Raw genomic sequence first — 15,633 nt, forward strand, 5'->3', positions numbered from 1 at the left:
CATTTTTGTAAATATTTCTAAATAATGATATAAGCGTTTAATTTCCACTTTTGACACGCATATGATATAATGCACGAAAAAAAAATATTTAAAAATACGACATTTTGTCTCTTTTTTATTCCGAAACATTCAACAGGATTTGACTCAAACTTTGTCTTTTCTAACTTAAAACTACATCGTTTAACATCTTGAGTCCCCAAGTTTAAATGAAGGAAGAAAATACATGTTTTGATCAAAATGACGAAGCTTAAAACAAAGGAACATATTTTATACTATAAACGTCATTGAACAGCCGACCCAATTTTGGGCTTACGACTACTAATGTTCAACTCCGTAGCCTTGTAATTTTGAACCCAATCCAGAAGACAAGGGAACTCCCGAGTCAGTAATTGGGAGAAATTGGCCTTTGTGGTGGACTTTATGATGGAACTAACTCGCAATTGCGTTACATTGAGAGGAAAACCAGGAAAACCTCCCATGGTTAGCTTAACTGCAAGGGAACTCATGCCGATGATCCGTCTACCACTGAGGATATTTTACGTCAGCACTGTGGTCGGTGCAAGCCGGGTGTGGGATTCGAATCCAGAAGCCATTGCTGGGATTTAAACCAAGTTCACCTATCGGATGTTGAACATTTTGTACCCCGAGTCACCACTGCTCAAAAATATGGATTAAGGTCGGTGTTTACGGAAAACCCAATGAATGTTATATGTTAAAGATACAGGTCATAAGCATAGAGGATGATTATACTTTAAAGATATTTATATTATTATAATTCCTAAAATATCCATTTACTCATTCACTTTCACGAAATTTTTAGTTCATTTAATTAATATTTTATTAAATTTTTATTTTATTTTGTTGAAATTCGATTTTTATAATTTATATGAATGTTATTAACATTTTGTCTGGAAATATTTGTGAATTTAAGAAGTATTGAGTTTATTATGAATGTAAATTTTTTTCTAAAAAAAACTAGCTTTCATGTTACTAGATATTACGCAATATTTCCCTAAATTTTTTTGTGTTACTTGATATCTAGTATTTTAAAAGAGTTTCGTTATTTTTATAAAAACTCAGGTATGAGTATAAATACAAAAAATAAGCAATTGGAAAAAAATTTTGCAAATTTTAAAATTTCAAAATTTTTTCTTTAAATTTTGTATATGAATTAGCATTAAAAATAAAGCTATGCTTAAAAAATCAATGCTGAAAAGTAAAATTAATCGAAGAAATGGTTTTTATACCACGCTTAAGGTATCATGATGAAAATTTGTAAGCTAATTTTACTATAATTCTTAAGAAAAGCGAAGTTTGACAGCAATTTTTAACCATATTTTTTCTAAGAAAAACGAAATTTGAAAACAATTTTTGCAATACTTTTTCAAATATGCGAAATTTGAATCCTTTATTTACTATACTTTTTATAAAAAAAATAAAGCTGGAAAGCTCTTTACTATATTTCTTTATTTGAAAAAAAAACGATATTTGCTAACAAAAACGGGGTAGAAATTATATACAGTATTATTGCAATTTCTTAATTAAAATGCTCATTCGGAAACATCATAGATGGTATATGGTAAAAACAAAAACCTCTTAACCATTCATTAACAAAAAAAAAAAAAAAAGACTAAAAGAAATCGGAATATTTTACCAATTTTAATTCCTATTGATTGATTTTTCTTTTTATTAGTCACCACTTTTTACATTTCCAGACTCACATTTATTATAGAGAAGCAAAACTTTGAAGCTTTTTACTATATTTCTTATTGAAAAACAAAACCTGAAGGCTATTTACCATATTTCTTTCACGGAAAAACAAAATTTACAAGTTATTTTTTGCCATATTTTTTACAAAATAGCAAGATTTAAAAGCTATTTATACCATATTTTTTTACAAAAAGCAATATTTAGAAGGTATTTTTACATTTTTACAGAAAAGCAAATTTAAAAGTTATTTTTACCATATTTCTTATCGAAAGTGGTATCTATGTTTTGACGTTAGAATAAACAAATTCAAAGATATTTTTTATCTAAAATCTGATTGAACACATTTAAATAAACTTACCGGGACATAAAAATCTTCGACAGTTGCAACTCAAAAGATTTCTTAAAAGCTATTAGAATTGCAGACATACTTGATACGCATTTAGGATTCTTCATTAAAAAATTGAAACAAAGAGTCATTCCAACAAAGAAAGATTCAAAAAATTGTTTTGTCCCCTCACAACCTTACAAATTGATCGTGAAAAGGTGGTTACATTCAACAGTTACATTATAATTGTAAAGATGCGAGACTTTGTTGAAAATTTTCATAGAAATCTCATTTTGCATTGTTCACTACCCTTGCGTGTGATGGTTTTGTGAGCTTATTTCTTTTTTCCCTTACTAGCTTCCTTTAAACTTATAATAGAGTCTGAGTTTGTTAAAAAAGCGTTTGTGTTAAAACAATTGAGTACATTTACCGCCAAACTATTGCGTAAAAATTTCTTAATTGTTAGAAAAAAATAATGATTTATACCTTTTAAGTCTCAATTCTTTCCCACGCTTCTTTTATTGTTATGTTGATGAATCTCTGTGATGGAATGAATCCAATTTTAGCATATATGTAATGTGAGTCTGCCATGCGTGGAAAAAAAATATTGAATAATTTTGATGCTTTAAGTTTAAGAAATTGCTCTTAATGACTTTGTATTTCTATCTTGGAATAAAGTACACTAAAATTTTTGTAAAAATACTGAAAAAATACTAAGAATCTCTGTTAAATGATATTAGTTCTTGTTCAAACGCATATTACCGGCAAGTTTCTTACTAACTGAGTTACATTAAATACCGGATTTTTGCACTAAAAGGGCTTTTTTTAGATGTTTAAATGTCTTTTATTTCATAAGCAGCCTGTCGTAAGGTTTAGTGTATAAAGTCTTTGCCTGCCCCGACTTCTGCTGGGGTTCGATTCTTCGTGCAAAAAGCTGGGTATGTGATTGAATTGCACTTTATCTGGTCGTATCTAAGTGGTTTGGTTTCAACCCGAATGTAATGCCTCTGTTGGTTTCAGAACTGGAAGAGGCTTGATGTCTAAGAGCCGGAAGAAGCTTGATATCTAAAAGCCAAAAAGTGGCTTACAGAGTTTCAATTACTTTAATTCTGTAAAATTACCAAGTCTCGAGAGAATATTTTTCTGCAGCTTACATAACTTATTCTTTTCTTATCCGTTTCTTATTCTCTATAATTTCACACGAGACTCGTGATAAATGATTTCCGAAAGATTCTCATGTAAAAAATGTTTACCAGGGTGACAGGAAATAAGTTCAACATAAATAACTGATATGCTAAATACTTGTTAAAATATCGCAAACAACTTTCAAATTCATTTAAAAATATGACTTCTCTGCAACCTTTTTACAGAAGAATATCAGAATCATCATCTTTGGCCATATAAATGGCTGTTTACGTGTCACAAAACTGTCTGCAATGGGCCGCAACTCAAATAGTGATACATTTTGATTTTTTTCTTTGCATAAGGAGTTTTTAGGAATGGCAAGTCTTGCGAGATTTAGTCTCCAAGATGAATCGAACGGAAACTCCATTGGATTCAAGTCTGGTGAATAAATTGGATATTCTTGTGCTGTAAAAAAAGTGAATAAAGATGTCTTGATGCCCTTCTTTGAGTGCATTTAGTTCTTCATGCTGGATCACTAGAATGGACGACACTACCGAACATGTTTGGATGTGAGCTCATATTAATAATGGTGGTAAATGAAAATATTTGATAATAAGCTTAATCAAAGTTATTTCTTATCACCCAGTAAACTTCTTGTTACCCAGTTAAAATTGTTATTGCACGCTTAATCATAATACTGTGCTCTGCAGCTTTAGTTAAGTGCAGATTTGAAGAATATTACAGAGGTTTAACTACATTATTGATCAATTCGAATAGTAAATTATGTATTTTCACAATCTGTTAAAATGCAGTATTTGGAAGGAACATTTCGAACATCTATTTCACAGCGCCATGTGTAAAGTAGGATTAATTTAACCTCCTAACGTTATCATTTACTATTCTATAAAGCGATTAAACCGCTTTAAGAGAAATCGTGAAAAAAATTTCAATAATCAACCAAAAAAAAAATGAGAAGTTAGTTTTCAAATAGAGAGAGCATAACACAGTTCTAAACTTTAAGCTCGAACAACAATTAAGTTTGAATTTAATTCACTGCAAAGTCGGTGAAGTAAATTTATAATTCTGTCTAGTAACAAGGATTACAGTAATTTATTGCAAAAGTTATCTTTATAATTAAGAACCTTAAAAACTTGTTAATAACTTGTTATTATAACCTTTAAAACTTGTAATAATAAAGAACCTTAAAAACTTGTTCTTTTTTAGCAAAAAGGACCTATTTCGGACATTTATGCTTTCAACTGATCGAATGTATCGCTATTTTTTATTCTATTTTTTAAGTGCTTACTAAATGTTTTTTTATTCTTCAAGTGCTTACTAAATAAGAGAAAAAAAATTAAATAGGAAGATTATATACGTGATAATATTCTCAGAAAATGGTATTACAAGGTAATTTATATTTTACTATTTGAAAGGTATTTAGAAAAAAGCAATCTAGTGTTTTGATGTTTGTCCTAATGTAATAATTGAAGCAGTGCTATCATTTTAACTTAAAATAAATTAAAGTAAGTACTCTAAACTTACTTATTAACGTTTAAAATAGCTTTTCAAGTATTTTGAAGTATTTCCTCGTACTTTTATTAATTTTTTTGAACCAAAAATGTTATTTTCTATTTTAGAGACTCATTCAATAGCGTAAAGATGGCAATGCAGATAGTTTTTCGCATAAATCTGTTATTAAAGACCATCTGATGTTCTAAAATTGAATGAAAATGTTATTTTAGTGTTAATTGCTTTTTAAATCTAAAATTACCCTGCATAATATAACATATGTATCAATAAAATTCAAAATTAACTTTAGTTATTATTATTATTTTCTCCTTTTGAGATGTGCTCTGAAAAAAAAATTCTATTCTACAACCAATACTTGGAGCAACTGTAAGCATTAATTCCTCTTTCACCATAGTCTTTGGAATTAACAACGCGATCAGTAAATGAAAGGCGTGGACTTAAGTTTTAAATTTTAAACAGCAAGAAGCTATCTGAAGCTTTCATAAGCATTTAAACTGCCCATTAAATGACCATTCTCCGATCTACCTCTTTCAATAATTAGTATTTTTTGATGGGTGAATAAAAAAATGGGAATAAATGCTATTCTTTAAAGAAGAAGAAAATATTAACCCCTTCTGGAAAGTGCAGCTAGTCTAGCATCACTAATCCAACAAAGGCTTTAAATCTCTAGAAATATGAAACTAATTGCTTTTAAGCATTTGGCAATCATTATTCTTTAATCAACAAAGAGCTGAAGTATGTCGCTTCACTTAGAATGTACAGTCTGAGGTAGCACTTGCTAAAGTCCGGTCTGATTAAAATTTTCAATTAAAATTTGCTGTTCCAGAAAGGGTTAAACGAGCAATATTTTTTTTCTCTTTCGTAACAAATATATGTTATCGATCTCGGAAAACAATGGAAAGTCTCAATATATTAAAATGGTAAAAATGAAAATTAGGTTTCCAAGTTTATTCTTAGAAACATTTCCTGAAGTTTTATATTCATATCCGCTTCGATTTTTAAAAAAAAATAATTAAAAGAATTTAAAACATATATTGCATTGTTGTACTTTTATCCATAACATCTTTAAATCGCTCGGTAAATATTAGGAAATTGAGCTACCAATGATATTTTTTTAAAGATTATTTCAAGAACTTGAGAACTATTATTGTTGTTTTACTGTAAGTCTTCCATATAGTTTCCTACTTTATCTAAATATGGGGCAAAATATGAGTGCATGCATCACATTTCCCGTGGCAACTGAATAACACGGGGGAAGAATGGTTTATGTCCAAAAAAGCTGATTCGGAGAAGGAAAAAAAAACGATTTTGAGCGCGAGAAAGAGTTTTTCGAGAGCGAGAGAGAGATTGTAAAGGAAACTCTCGGGGATAACCTATTTTTTAAGTTACTGATTGTAAACTAAGTTTGAGTTTAGTTCATTTTAATTAAGTTTGAATTTGCGTTACTGATTTTGTAAATTATGTTTAACACTTTATTTTATTAAAAAGGAATAAGTTTGACTTTAAGTGAATGAAAATAGCTCTGTTATCTACAAAAATCTTCAAAAATCTCTCCAAGAGTCTTAAAATTAAACAAATATTAATCTATACTTTCGTCACAATTATACTGAAAACCAGAGATTCGGTCAAATGGGTCATTTTCAAAATTCAGAGCCATATGGAAATAGGGAAAAAAAAGTTAATATATGAACATACACTAACCTACAATACTGGAAAAAACACTTTCAGTTATCTGATATTTTTTCGAATTTCTCAAGAAATACTTAGAGGAATGTTTAATAATTTTAGAAGTATTTAGTTCATGCGATTTTTCACCCTTTACTATAAAGTTTAAAGCTTTCAGTAGTTTGCGAGACAGAAAATAAATTACTGAAGAAAACAAATATTTTTGGACACCATACGCCAGAAAGTCAACTACTTTGGCTGTTATTTGAAATAACTACATAAAATTATGTAAATCTAGCTTAAACATACGTAGAGATTTAAACATTTTTATTAAAAACTTATTTTTCTGTCTTATGTTTTTTGCAATAATTTTAAAAATATTCAGTTTTTAGAGCAATTTTAAATTAATTACAAAATTATTGTTTAAAATTTGAAAACAATTTGTTAAAAATTGCACAAGATATGAGTATGTAATGCGCATGAGCGGAAAAAATTTTAAATTATTTTTTAATAATTTTAAAGTGAATCGTATTTGGCAACTAACTAAAAAAAAATCTGATTTAAATATCTTGAAAACGGCAAAAGTTTCAAGCAATTTTCTAAGTAGTTTTTGTATTTAAGGTTCAAAATGAACAGGGGTTTTCCACATATTTAATTCTGTTCTTGCTGTCCAATCATTATCAAATAGTGTAATTTGCAATACTACATAATAAAATTTGTGGAAAACTCCTGACTATTGTGAGTTTTCCATTAAAAATACAAAAGCTTCTTAGGAAATCGCTTCATATTTTTTACTTTTTTAAGATATTTATATAATTTTTTTTCATTAAATGCAAAAAACGATTCACTATAAAATTATGAAAAAATAATTTGAAATTTTTTCCGTGTATGCGCAATACAAAAGAACTACTTTAAGCACTCATATCTTGAGTACTTTTTAACAAATTTTTATCACATTTTTAAAAAACAATATTTTTAAAGTTGTAGCAAAAAAAACATAAGACAAAAAAATTAGTTTTTATAAAAATTTCTATATTTAAATAAATATTTATGCTGGATTTACAAAATTTTATGCAATCATTGTAAATAACAACCAAAGTAATCGATACAAGTTACAAGGTTATTGCTTGATTTTCTGGCATAGGTTGTTCAAAAATACTTGTTTTCTTTCATAATTTATTGTCGGTCCCTTAAATAAATATCTGAAAGCTTTTAACTTTATTGCAAAGTATAAACTAAACTCATGAATTAAACACTTCTAAAATTAAAAAATAACAATTCCGGTAAAAACTAAATATTTCTTGAAAAATTTAAAAAATTTTAAAGACTGAACTCTTCCATTATTGTAGGATAGTACATATAATCACTTATAATTCTTTACTATTTGAATATCTTTTGTATAATTAATGCATTTTTAAAAATTAACTCTAATTTATACTTTTTTAACCAAGTTGGATAAAAATTGTGTTTGTTACCGGAATCCTGATTATTTTTACTTACTTAAGACAAAAGTACATCCGACGTACTTTTAGTATTATTAATAATATGTAAATTCAAATTTAAAAGAAAACCTTGTAAATAATGTCTTGCTTGTTACCTGACAGGATGACAGGCATAAATCGGACATTGTATTTCTAAAGAACATGACATTTAAATTAAAGCAATTCAAAAACTAAGCAATTCTAAAAATAAAAAAATAAAAATTAAATTATGTTACCTTCATAATGATAACCTCATCAGTTAAATAAAAAAATTATATTTATTTATTTATTTATTTTCTTAACTAATTATGATCACAGATAGTACAAAGTAAAAAATTAATTGTTTCTTAGTATATTCTTCACTCATAGAACTTTCAAAATTATTCTATATTATTATATTTCTTTATATTATTTATTATTATATTTCTTTATATTATTTATTATTATATTTCTTCTATGAGTTCTACATTTATTAATTAGTGCTGTCATACACAAAATCAAATTGTTTATTTAAAAAATTTAAATAAGTGTATGGTTAAACATGACAATTTTATAGAATTTAACCCATTAAAAAAAATTAAACTGTGGAAAATTTCTAAAACATTTTAAACTTTACATTTTGGACCATTTGTTTTCAATTTCCTATCAACTAATTTTATTTAAATAATGTTTTTTAATAATGTCTCATAGTTGTATATTGTTCCTTTCATAAAGGTATTCAATAACGGTCGCGCTACAAAAAAAATTCATGTTAAGTTTAAAACGCTTTCAAGAGAAAATATTTTTCAGGATGACGGAAAATGCCCCAACTTATAACACCAGTTATGACCAAATTATGACACCAAATTATGACGGAAAAAAGCAACTTACTCTCTTTTTTGTTACTTCATTGAATCTCTGATATTTGAGTAAATGTTAACAAATTAGAATTAAGAGCAACTTAAGAGCTAATCTACTAACAAAAGCTTATTTAGAATCTTCCTCTTCTAAACCCTTCAAAAACTAACTGCATTAAACAAAATTATTTAAATTGGTTTTATGTTTACTAAATTTAACTTTACGTTTTTTAGTACACATTAAAAGTCAACTTTACTACATTTCTGGAGTAATTACTCTAAAAGTATTTCAGATTACTTTATAATTTTTTTTTCTTTAAATTGTCATCTTTATGCATGTTGCAAACATTATTATGCGAGTTACAAACATAATTAATCATTTCTGTGAAGAAATTTAAATTAAAAATAAGATAGCAACGAAAAAACTTCTATTTGGAAATGTATTCTTTAAATATTGGGTCAAATTTTCTCAATTAATAAATATTATTTTATGTCCAAACTTTGTTTCGCAGAAGTTCATTTTTAAAATGCAATTATTATTGCATTCCAAAGTAATAATAAAAGGAATTGTTATTTAGCATGCGAAATAGAGCAGCTAAGAGAATGTTTTTTTATAAATTTCTAAATTGATCTCTAATCAGAAGGGAAGTAGGTTCACCAGATATTAGTTAGTAGTGACCTACTTATGAGAATCGAATTATTCTTTGATAATGGTAGAAACATTTAAGTAAAATATATTTGGAGAAATCAGTATCAAGATACGCTGGACGTGTTTTGAGAACGTGTCAGGAGTTCAGGCATTTCACAACAGTTAAAATAAGAGTGAGAAAGCTCTATGCTTGACAGCTGATTAAAATGTTTAAAAGGGAATTCTAAAAATAAGTTTTTAAAATAATAGTTAACGCCAAAAATAGATGCATAAAAGTAACGCTTTTAAATAGCAGAAAAGAATACTATGTTAATTAAAATTAAAGAAAACCGTTTTTATTAAAGGGAGCATTAAAAATTAACTTCCATAACTAAATAAAATTCACTCCAAAACTAGAGGTTGAATAGTGACCCGTTTAACGATCGAAGAAAGAGTGATTTATTAAATAAAAATAAAAAGATTAGTTTTAGGGAAATTTAAATTAATAATTATTTTATTGAAGTTAATTTCTAACTAAAAAAATAACCATGCTTTTAACTATTGAAGAATGGGCGTTATATTAAATAATATTAAAACAAAATAGTTTTGTGTAAAATAATATTTAACTTCAAAGATAAATGTTAATTGTCGCCTCAAATAAATTTTAAAATTAAATTTGTATTGAGAAAATATATTTAGAAATAAACACTATAAATAAATTTTCAATATTGACGCGTTTAAATGTCATAGAAAGGATGCTACATTAAATTTAAGTAAAAAATAGTTTGATGAAAGAGATAATTCTTACTGAAGATATGTATCTTTTAAAAATATATTTTAAACTAGGATATTATTTTGTCACAAATACATGATTAGTTTTACATATTAGCCAATTTATTGAAATAAAAGACCTTTTTTTAAACAAGTCCAACTGAATTAAATGAATTAAATAAATCAAAAAATGAATTAAATAAATGTTTCCAGTGTTTTATGCTAAAATTAAATTGTTTTAAAATGTTAATCTGAAAGTGCGCAGTATTATTTAATATAATTAGGTAGATTAAATATTTAACCATTTTTAAAATTGATTATCATAAAAGTTTTTCCCTTCCGGCAAATTAACTTCGACTTTAAGAACCATTCCAAATGCTTTAATTTTTCCTTCATCATACGTTTTAATGTAATTGGGAGAGTTTCTTGCATCATTTTCCCTAAATAACTCCTAAGCGAATCTAAATAACCCCTAAGATCCTAATTTTTCTATGGATTTCCGGCTTTCCTGCTCATCTTGAAGAGTAAAATGATAAAAAAAAAAGTGTTAAGTTGAAGCCTGGTACCTGCGTTTTTTTCCGATCCCCTTGTATATATGTATTAGGGGAACCAGAAAGTAATGTCGTTTCGGCGCATTAATTATTAGTTAGTCTTAAAAACCAATTCATTTTTTCCATCCAGTTTCGTTCCGGAATTGAAAGGTTGTTGCTAACGAGGGTGAATACATTATTGATTAAAAATTAAATCTTGATAACCGATATCAAATGTACCGAAACGACATTACTTTCCTGTCCCCCTAATATATATATAAATATTAAATGGTGGAGACACTGTAAAAATTTATGTGAACAGATATTTGTGCATATTCGTACATCTTTTTTTTTAAAAAAAAACCTAACATAGTCTGAATTTAAAAAAAAGGGAAAAAAAAGAGAGAAAAAGTTGCGAAAAGCTTTCTGTTAGCACAACGATTCCCAATTTTTTACGGCTTTGGAACTCTAAATGATCATTCTATCGACGGAGCCTCACCTTTTGTAAGTAAAGTATATAAAGACAATTGTTTACTTATTAACTTATAAAAGACTGCTTTATCTTGAAAATTTTAAAGAAGAAAAATGGCATTTTCTCATCGTTTTATCATTAATAAACTGAAATTAGGTTTTATATCCGACAGTTGAATTCACAGTCCTAGAGCTGAATCTAGTCTGGATATGAATTTGCTTTTGGTGTGTAAAAATAAGCTGAAAATGAATGAATGAAATGGATTTAATTGACTACTTCAAAAAAGAACTAGTATAAGCGTTGAAAATTACTGGTAAGGAAACATATTTCTTTATTAACAATCTGGCCATTTAATTTTTATTTGAAACGTGCGATGGGAAATACTAAAGTATAAATAATGTAATATTTTATAAACGCATATCCTTTTCATAGTTTACTCAATATATTATTTTCTGAAGAATAACTTATTTTTTCCAAAATAAAATTTGCTATTTCTTTTTTATTGGAATTTTACTTTTAATAATATTGCAAAAGCAGCCAAAATATTAAGTAAACAATATTTTTTATTGGATCTAAATATAACGACAGTTTTCAAAAATGTTTTAAAAAAACTTATAAAAAGTGTCCTAACTCTTGGAATCCATTTAACCACGGAACCCTAGGGTTCCGCAGGGCACCATTTGGGAACCGCTGTATTAGTGTGATAATGCCTAAGTTAAATTTTTTCACAGTGGTGTTAGGTATAATAGGAATTAAATATCGGAAAATCAATTGAAGAACTACAAAAAAAAACTTGTTTAAAATCTTTTGTTCCATTTGAAAATTTAAAAACTTCGTAAAATTTCAATACAATGTGAAATTTATGAAAAGAAACATTCAAGTAAAAATGCATTAAATAGTCGAAAAAGCCGACTGATGAAAAATCGGTCTGAAGTAGAACCATAATCTGAGTACTTTGAATCTTAGTTCGGCCTAAATTATCTGCAACCTTAATTAGGTGTCTAACTGAGCAGTATTTCTGTTCAAGTTGAATTGCTGTATCGTTCGAAGAAAAGCATTCCATTTCGTAGAACAAAATTTAATTTAATAAAATTCAAACAGAGTTGTTATAATTCTTCGTTAATGACAAATAAATAAACATTCTAGAAACTTTACTAAACTTAATCAGCATTACTCTTAATGTAACATTTTGATTTTTTAGCAGTTTTTCAAAAATACTGGCCGTACGATGTAAGCAACAAGCTTAGGGTACAGTTTCGGAATGCGGATCGTTCACAAAGTTTCCGCATTGAGATATTTACTATTTTCCCAAAAAAAAATTTAAATATTCACAATACACGTAATATGGGATTGCAAAAATGTGCAGCATTTTGCGTTATTTTTAAATGGACAAAAAAAATTCCTCAAATACGATTTTAAAATGTCCCTGTAACTCCTGAACCGAACTGATTTGCTCAATATAAAGGTAATTATAATACAAATCCAATTAAATTCTCAAATTTCTGCTCGGCTAAGATCAATGTAAACTATTTTCGAAAAATATTTTGTTCTTTGATATCAAATTTACTTTTCTTTTAAAGAGTTCTGGTGAAAAACAACTTATGAAATGTAGTTGAGAAAATGCTTACATTTTCTTGGGAAAAAAATTAAAACTATGGATGAACCGTAAGATTAAGAAAAAATTTTATGCTATCGCGTAAAAAAAATGCTTGGTTAAAACGTAATGTCTCAAACAGAAGGCTAGTAAACTTGTTGAAACTTTTTGCCTTTAAAAAAATGCTAACAAACTTGTTGAAACCTAATGCCTTAATCACAAAATTTTTTTACAAACTCACAAGCCAAAAGTCATTTAATAACAATCTGTCCGTTTCTTTTAAATAATAATATTAATCGAAAATGAATTTCCCATCACTATTATAGGAAACAACTTAACTAGAAATTCCATAATAATTCAAACTTGATCAATCGGAAGATATAGGATATGAAATAGAAGGAAGATCTAGATAAATGAAGATCAGAACTATGTGATGTCTACACTAGCACTAAATAAAGCAAAGATTGAATTTAGAAAAAAAATTAAAGCTGGTAAAAACTTAAATCTAGTGCATTTTCTCTATACTACCATTACTGATACTAAATGCACGTGTTTGTTTTTAATTATAAAAGAGGTTTATTTTTAATAGAATTTATTAATCACATTGTAATTTACTTCATGCAGTAAAGGTATGCTTGTGTCCTCTCAATTTTTAAAAGTTTTTGGGCAACTCTCTCGATTTATAAATTTTATTGAATTAAATATGTTTAAATATTTATACTTAATGCCAATGAAAAAATATATCCACTTTTTTGTAGATTATTTTTGTTAAATTTAATTAGGTTGTGTATAGTTGTGGAAATCTTGAACGTGTGTGAAATTCTTGAACATTATTTTCTTGCTAAAGCTGTTTCTTTTCACTGATTTCATTACGAAACGTTTTGAAAATAATTAATATAATCTAGAAAACAATTATACATTCCCCGTTTTTGAAAAACTAAGATTAACAAACATCTCATTTATATCTTTTTTAAGAACTTACTTTGGATTTTTTGGTCTATTTTTTCTGGAACAACCTCCTATGCAAGATTCGTCTTGCGATGAAAGACTGCCATTGTGGGCTTTTTCTAAGTCCATCTTTTCACAAGTTACTTTTAGTTTGGCAGAGATGGTATTTGGACCTCTGTGCAACCTAGAATCTGTAGTGGCCGCAGTGGCCGAAACTTTGGCTGAGTCGTGTCCAGCTATGACCAGAGATAGCCATCCACTATCTAACAGATGGGATGTGGTTGTCATGGCAACGTTGAATGGGAATCTGTAAAAGAAAAATGCTTGATGTAGAATGGTCATAACTTTTGTAACTCTAGGAGGTCTAATGGAATTCTTCCAGATGCAAAAGATTTGATGCGTGCGAGAAAGATATACTTATTTCTTATGATCATATCATAAAAATAATGTATAAATTAGTCTTTAGAAATTGTGATAATATTCCAGTACATCAATCATTATTTGTGAAGCTGATCTCGAGATTATGGGCTTAGTTTGCTTTTTATATGTAACTGCAGTTTGTTATTTTTATGTGCAAGTTTTGTACAATTTCATGTAAATTGTTTTTTTTTTCCATTCGCAACACCTGTCAGTCCCTTATTCAAAATTCGTTCTGATTAAGTAAATGCATGTGACTTAAAATAACCAGTCATTGACTTTTTAATTGTAAAATATAAAATATTGTAATTCGTGGTCTCCTACGCCATAGTGTCCAACAAAAAAATATCTTTCTGAGTAGTAACTACTCAAAAAAGAAGAAAGAAAATCCATTCAATTCTACTGGATCAGTTTTCTGTTTCCCTGGGAAACAATTTGCTCTACACAACTTATAACGATGTGAAAATCACATAAAGATTGTACCCCCAGTATGGCATAGTTTAAATCGTTGCTTAGTTATAGAAACTCAGGTGATCTAACCAAATCACCAATTTTTAATTTAAAGGTACACTTTTTTGCAGGTGTTTATTTTCCTTCAGTTTGGATCACTTTTATCCCTTTACAGCTTTTAACGGGAACATTCAATTTCGATACGATATGCTCTGGTATCTAATTTATTGTTGATCCTGTATCTAAGTTTAGCATACATTTTTCATCTCTCTTTTTTATTTTACCCTTATGTTGTACGGATTGTGGACTTTCTATGTATCCTGACACAAGTAATTGATACTCTTTATATTATTTTATAACCATCGTTGAACAGCCGACCCAATTTTTTGAGTGACGACTACCAATGTTCAACTCCGTAGTCTTGTAATTTTGAACCCAATCCAGAAGACAAGGGAACTCCTGGGTCGAGTATTGGGAGAAATTTGCCTTCGTGGAGGACTTTTTAGATGGAGCTAACCCGCATTTGCGTTACATGGAGAGGAAGACCACGAGAACCTTCCACGGTTAGCCTGATGGCAAGGGGACTCCAACTCATGAACCGTCTACTACGGAGGATATTTCACTTCAGCACTGTGGTCGGTGCAAGCCGGATGCGGAATTCGTATCGACTGGGATTCGAACCCGGTTCGCCTCATTGGAAAGCGAACGCTCTTTCCCCTGAGTCATCGCGGCTCAAGTAATCGATACTTGTGATTCTTTCCAGCTTTATAGTTATAGCTGGATTATTGGTACAGGACTTTCCCCAGTGATACCTCTTTCGTAAGTCGATTTTTTTCGCAAAATTCACAAGGTCTGGACGGCAAATTTGCACCGTAAGTGTCGTCTGATTTTTATTATTTATATAATTACTTAAATCAAGTTTAACCTCCTTTTGCTTTTCTAGTCGTAAGGTACGCCATTAATAGGTATTTTATTTTTTTCTCTATCAGTGCAAATTTGGTCATATTTCTTTAGTTTATTTTTTAAACCATTTAAATTAGTTGACCCATAAAATATAGTTTTATTACCTACTGTATCGGTTATGACATTAATGCAAAATTTCATTAAAGCTTGTTCATCAATTTTACTCTGATTTGATATTTCTTTTAATT

At 28.2% G+C, this 15,633-nt stretch overlaps 1 protein-coding gene across 2 annotated transcripts in view; it reads right to left on the reverse strand.

Moving 5' to 3' along the window:
• Window positions 1–15,633, reverse strand: part of LOC107451013 (proton channel OtopLc) — a 99,524-nt gene that overhangs the window by 59,464 nt on the left and 24,427 nt on the right. Inside the window, exon 2 of one of the 2 annotated variants that reach the window (XM_016066966.4) lies at window positions 13,650–13,922. In XM_016066966.4, coding sequence (XP_015922452.1) covers window positions 13,650–13,903 — 254 coding nt within the window. In that variant the 5' untranslated portion in view covers window positions 13,904–13,922. Of the gene's footprint in view, window positions 1–2,068; window positions 2,286–13,649; window positions 13,923–15,633 lie in introns of those variants that run through there. The other variant, XM_071187244.2, reaches the window with a different exon arrangement.

This window comes from Parasteatoda tepidariorum, chromosome 11 (genome assembly GCF_982258835.1).
Source record: "Parasteatoda tepidariorum strain Cologne lab strain chromosome 11, Ptep-v5.0, whole genome shotgun sequence".
NCBI lineage: Eukaryota > Metazoa > Arthropoda > Arachnida > Araneae > Theridiidae > Parasteatoda > Parasteatoda tepidariorum.